Source organism: Rutidosis leptorrhynchoides, chromosome 3 (assembly GCF_046630445.1).
Source record: "Rutidosis leptorrhynchoides isolate AG116_Rl617_1_P2 chromosome 3, CSIRO_AGI_Rlap_v1, whole genome shotgun sequence".
NCBI classification, from domain to species: domain Eukaryota; kingdom Viridiplantae; phylum Streptophyta; class Magnoliopsida; order Asterales; family Asteraceae; genus Rutidosis; species Rutidosis leptorrhynchoides.
The window spans coordinates 640973629-640979628 of NC_092335.1; the positions used below are offsets into that span (position 1 = coordinate 640973629).

Below are 6000 nucleotides of genomic sequence, written 5' to 3' on the forward strand. Positions count from 1 at the left end.
ATAATATTGAATAATGTACTAACTACTAATAATGTACTAACTACTACGGAGTAGTATTAATCAACAGAACGGTTGCACAAAACGTAACATTTTTAAAACCTTTAAAATAAATGGGCCATGTCATAAATATATATTGTTGAGATGGCAGATTGAGGTTGAATCGCTTGTCACAAATGTCTAGATCTTAGCTATTGAATCTTTATTCGAAAACGTCACCTTCAAGCATCAATTATTAAGAATTTGGTTTAACAGCCACAACTATCTTTATGAGGCGATAAAATAGGATTATACAGTATTCATTAACTTAAAAAATTACAATTATAAACAAAAACTATGAAATCAGTTATTATGATCAAGTCAAACACGAAAATTATCAGGAAGACATATACTATTTGATAACCCTGTTCTAAAGTAAAAAGTGCATTCAAAGCGGTAGTGCATTCCCCTATCACCTAATCATGTACGCACGTTGATGAGCTTCAACACTCTCCGACCATGAACACCGTAAAGATTTATTCATATATGCGAGTTAGTCTTTGTCAAGTTGACGAATGTTATTTTTATTGTCGTTTGTTATCATTGTTGTGTAAAATTACACAAATGTACATGGTTCCTTATATCTTGTTGAAGTTATATATGATCTGTTTGATTTTTGAAAATTGACCAACCGATATTGACACACTGTGAATGCACGTTCAACATCTTTTTTTGCAACATCTCGAGATCTCTCAAATTTCATATTTCTTTTCTCAATCGGACATTTAAAGCACTTCACAAGTGTTGTCCCAATTGTATTAGATTACTCGCTTTTTCTTGTTTGAAATCTCAAAGCAAAATTGTACTTGACCATGTAATCCTATGTAATTTTTGCTGCTTCTTTTTTCCGTGGCTCTAGCGCTTTGCTAGTTCCTTTATTGTATATGTTTTTTGAGCATTAATAAAATTTTAGCCGTTTCAAAAAATACAAGTGTTGTCCATTTCGAATAAATTGCATCGGCGAGGTAATATCCTCTCTCTAAGAGCAATTAGGGCTAGTCTCTCTCTTGGGTTAGCCCGCTTCTCTCCCTTCGGTCGAGCGAATCCCATTGTTCCGGTCCGAGAATCCCAATGTTTTGGTTCAACGAATGCATTAATTTACATTCGACACACCCACACAAAAAATCCTCTTTTTGACTCCACCCAACCCGCAACATACACAAGTTCATACGTAGCGTTTATTTGAAATAACGTTCAAAATATATTCCGAAAGAAATGTATTGTCAATTTGCATTTTCGATGCATTCTACAGCAGCTTTATAGGAGCTCGATTGAACTACGTATCCAATCTGTAAATTTTTAAAAACTACAAATTATGCTCTTACACGGTCTATGCAGCTGGATTGTAGCCACAAATAATGCTGCTTAAAAAACAAGTACAAAACTGACTCTTTGTCTTGGTCTATTATCATAAAAAAATCATACCTGGTATGACAAACTGTCACTCGAAATAAGTTTAAATCCTAGACATCGCATCAAAGATGTTTTTTTTTATCTATTCTCCAACTGTCAACCCAAACCCGAACTTGTAGTCTTTCTTCCTGTGGTCTAGCTGCATGACATCATTCCATTATAAAATGTTACTAAAGGTTTAGAGATTAGTGCACGTTAACAGGGTTAAAAATTAAAAATCCACACGTAAGGTTTTAGGACCCAATCACTATCAATATTCACTATTAAACATGATATGAGAAGGCAATACAACATATGGTGAATGTATAGACACAGTGTTTATGTTGAACTAGTTGTCGGAATTTATAAATGAGTGACAAAAAGTACTAACCTCGGCTGACAGAATGAAATTTAAACCCATATTTAGCCTTTCTTCGAGAAATGCAGACGCACAGCCATTTGAGTCGATCTTTCCTCTTAGACGACACTGTCAATATGAAAACGAGTTTATGGGCAAACAGATTTGGTAAGTTCATCTGTACTAGTGTTAAATTGAACTGGCAAATACAATAATAAAGTTAAATCGAGTTAATGACACAACAACAAACTGTCAATATTGTGATCAATTAACTACAATTATTGTAAGGCCTTGAAATTTAATATACCGTATGTAAATTATACAGAGCGTGAAACAAACTGTCAATATTGTGATCAATAAACTTCTTGAACTCATTTATTGAGGTTGATGAAAAGAAACTGGAAAGTGGTGGGCCACTTTGTGTGAACAGCTAGAATGTCAAACTTAAGCAACAAAGTTACAGAATTTCATTCATAAATCATAATCTAATGGGAATTTATGCATCCACAATTATAATCTAATCCTCGATCGAACAAAACTATATGAGAGTTTATGCATTCACAATAAACTTTTGAGTATTTTTAGCTAATTTTCAATTTACTTCTTTGACCCGTTAAACAAAAAATACAACCATAATCTACTCATTCATGATTAAATCGTCAAAAAGCCACCTGCGAATGTGATTAAAAGTGAAGAAGTAGTTGAATTACCTGACGGAGTATATAATCATACCCAAAGCTAGCAGTAACATCTCTTGACATGTAATTGTACATCAAATCTGTTGCGAGAGAGACCTATACCAATGAAATTAAGAATGGCGTATAAAGTTGGTGTGCGCAATGAAACATAGCTAAATAGCAAACAATAATATAATAATAGAGAACTTTAAATTGGTAACCTTTTCAGACACTTTTTGAACATAACTAAGAGCCACCATTCCAGTACTAGCAGCTTGTCCAGAGGCAACCTGCAAGATATGAAAATGTTAATTTTAGTAAGTCTAAAAGTATTAATAAAACAGAATCGGGGTTGATATAATCATATGATAATTATTGGTATGGTGACACAACCAAATTAAAAACAAGAAAATCATATACTCAACAAATAAAAAAGAAATAAACAAGGAAAACAAAACTAATCACGACAAAAACAGTCAATTCGCACTCCCAGCTAAGGATCATATCATATCTACATATGATATTTCGAATAAAATGGCTTAAATTTCTGTATCAAACGGGTCAAATAACGAGTTAAATGAGCTGAAAGGATCAAATCAAACGATGCTTGAAGTCTGTTTTCACTTGATGAGCCTCCTACATCATTTTATTCGAAGATTTCAATTCTTCTTGAGTTAATGTTGTTAACGTGATTATAAATAATACAATAATACATTACAGACTTATAAAGAAAGATGGACCAAATATCTATGGGTCAACCCATTACAGCCCAGTTGTTACAATTCATACTAAAATTGGCATGTTACACCCAGAACCAGTTTTGACCCATTATCCCACCACACTACTTGCACAAGACATGACCACATGATATCATCAAGCAAGAGAAGAAGAAGAAGAAGAATAAGGAGGAGGAGGAGAAAAACAAAAGCTTAAGAAAAGTCGATGAAAAATAAGTTTGGATTAACCAAACAAGGATAACTACTAGAACTATCACTAAATTAAAAGAAAGTGCACGTACATGATAGTATAAAACAATTCACAGCATATGCAGAATTCAAAGAATGGTATGACAATGTTCAAAATATGTAACTGAGAAAAGATACCCATTTATCTGTGTTGTAACGCGCAGCATAACCAAGACCTGATTTCCTATGCTGACCAGCCCAGAATACTTCCCCACCTAAGGAAAGGTTGGGAGTCACACTCTGCAACCAGAATATCACCAATCAGTAAAAACTAATCACTTCTAATCACATTTCTGCAGTAACAAATCGTGTACCTGAATATAACTAGCTCCAAGCAGGCCACCATTTCCTAGTTGAAACTGAGTCCTGTAGTCCGTACCCTGCATAAAAAAAATGATTTTCCTTAACAAAGTTTAGGGTTGCATAAAAACAAACCAGATGACACCCAAGCTCTATTAGAAATGTCATAAAATACACTAAAATAAAGACATATAAGCACATAAAGACCCAAACAAAAATAACAAATTTACCTTATAGTCGAAGTTGAACATTCCATGTGACATGTGAGGCTCGTTTGTAAGCTGATGACAACATAAAACTGAATTAATGACAAATTTTATATTTAAACAATGTGAATATCAACAACACATGATTCATTATTCTTACCTGCGCATTGGCTTTCATGGTAAGATTTTCAGACAAGTCACATTTCACTCGAGCACTTAGCCGCCCATCAGTCAAGATTCTCCCAAAAAGCATACACTTAGAAAACCCAAAAACCAATATTTAAGTGAGACTGATAGTTATATGCAAAAGATTGAGTGTATAAATTCCAAATAATCTACCTTTGGGTCTAGAAAGTTAGCACCAAACTCATAGTTCGCGGTAGGAATTTTAATTGTCTCAGGAGATTGCGAGGGAACTTCCGTGGGTCCCATAACAATACTGGCAAGTCAAATTCATAATTCATAAGACATATAAGAGACAATTAACAAGTTAAATGTGGTAGCTGGGTTACCTGTGACTTAATGAGAATCGTTGATTTAGACCCTTTGTAAAATCAACACGCATACCTTCAAAGTGCTCAGGTTTCAAAGACACTGCATAGAATCAAAGTGTGTTTCATACAAAATAAGACAATTAACATAATAACATACGGAGTAAAAGATAAACTTTTGCTGTTTCTTCATTTTCAGATCCAATCATATTTAAAACAGTACAAACATATATAAAATATCTCATACTGCATAACATAGTTATATAGACTCTTCATAGAATTTAGACATTGAGTGTGTTCAATATAAGAGATGATTAACATATAAGATAACTTTGTGTTTTGTGTTCAAATCCAATTAAGTATGGCATGACACAATGATACTGATATGTGATCATTTCTTGATCTTCAAATTCGAGCACACGTGCCATAAAATGAGATATAAAGAATTGGACCATGTCCCCATCTTATGTGACATAGCACCATGACATAAACAAGTGATCCATTGCCGCATCTTCAAATCTTATTAGAAAGAGTCTGACCTATCGACTTCTTCTACCAATACACACATTAACTCTAAATCAAGTCTAACTTTCGATTACTATTTACCATACCTCAATAACTTAAATGACAATAATCCAAATTTTTCTGTGGTTGTATAACTTGCACTATACGTGATTTCGTCTCTACTTTTCTATGATAGCTTTGTCTAACACTAAATCACTATACGTTAGTCAAATTATCACCAACTAACACTAAATCACTATATCACATCACATAAATTCCAAAATCACTAATTTACACAGCTAATACTCACCAAAGTAGCTTAAACTATTTCCATTAACATAACAGGTAAAAATAATTTCAGTCTATCGTTTCAAATTAGGGTTTAAAAGACTAAAAATCTATAAAAATAAGTACATATAACATCACGCCGTTAATTAATTTAAATCAACAACAATTTCATAGTTAATCAACAAAAATCACTAATTAAGTGACATGAGGTAGCTAGGGTTTAAGATCAACGAAAGATACTAACTCATAGCTTCACGATGGATCTCTTCGTACGGAATTGGACACGGTAAGTTCAAGTAATCAACTTTTTCCGGCTTGACAGCTTCAGCTGCCTGCGGCGGTTGTGTAGGCGGTGGTTGAATCAGAGTTGCCATTGTGAGTTGTAATTAACGTCGATTGATCGCAAAGGAATACTCCGTTAGATCCTAGTGAGTGAGTGAGATGTGTAATGGTTTATTGTATGGTGATGATGATGATGATTGCGGCCATTGAAGTTTGTGTTTTCAGTGAGTTTGGTAAACCAAAACCCTTAGCGTTGCGAGTGGGGGAGCTGGTTCGGTATATCAAGTCGGCTTGCTATAACTCTAAAATAAAAGCTGGCTACTTCCGATGTAAAATAATTTATTTATCTAAATTTATTTATTTATACTTTATAAAGACCAATTAATTAATTGTTAAATACTGTATTTCTTCTCAAGATAATTTATATTAATTGTTCATTTTTAAAAATTAAATTTAATGAATTTACAAGATTTCTTTCGATTAATTAATTAAATTACAAAA

General features: G+C 33.3%; 1 protein-coding gene across 2 annotated transcripts; it reads right to left on the reverse strand.

The window, feature by feature from the left end:
- Positions 1 to 1180: 1180 nt before the first annotated feature.
- On the reverse strand, positions 1181 to 5795 carry LOC139899109 (mitochondrial import receptor subunit TOM40-1-like). 2 transcript variants are annotated; one of them, XR_011777317.1, is made up of 12 exons: positions 5462 to 5795; positions 4447 to 4528; positions 4274 to 4373; positions 4095 to 4190; positions 3959 to 4009; positions 3743 to 3808; positions 3567 to 3668; positions 2685 to 2753; positions 2497 to 2580; positions 1820 to 1915; positions 1462 to 1588; positions 1181 to 1325 (listed from the first exon to the last, which is right to left on the reverse strand). XR_011777317.1 is itself a non-coding variant. In XM_071881926.1 (11 exons), exons 1-11 carry the CDS (start codon positions 5589 to 5591, stop codon positions 1532 to 1534), a joined length of 933 nt encoding a protein of 310 aa, XP_071738027.1. In that variant the 5' UTR covers positions 5592 to 5795; the 3' UTR covers positions 1206 to 1531. The 2 variants fall into 2 exon arrangements, 1 of the variants encoding a protein (XP_071738027.1); XM_071881926.1 differs by having other exon boundaries at positions 1206 to 1588.
- Between the last annotated feature and the right edge of the window lie 205 nt (positions 5796 to 6000).

What these genes read in the sequence shown, in the direction of transcription:
- LOC139899109 (XM_071881926.1), bottom strand. Translation starts at nt 5,591, where the DNA reads ATGGCAACTCTGATTCAACCACCGCCTACACAACCGCCGCAGGCAGCT. An exon ending in CTAACTTTCTAGACCCAAAG is followed by an intron (nt 4,191 to 4,273) that starts GTAGATTATTTG and finishes GGGTTTTCTAAG; the next exon opens with TGTATGCTTTTTGGGAGAAT. An exon ending in CCATGAAAGCCAATGCGCAG is followed by an intron (nt 4,010 to 4,094) that starts GTAAGAATAATG and finishes TGTTGTCATCAG; the next exon opens with CTTACAAACGAGCCTCACAT.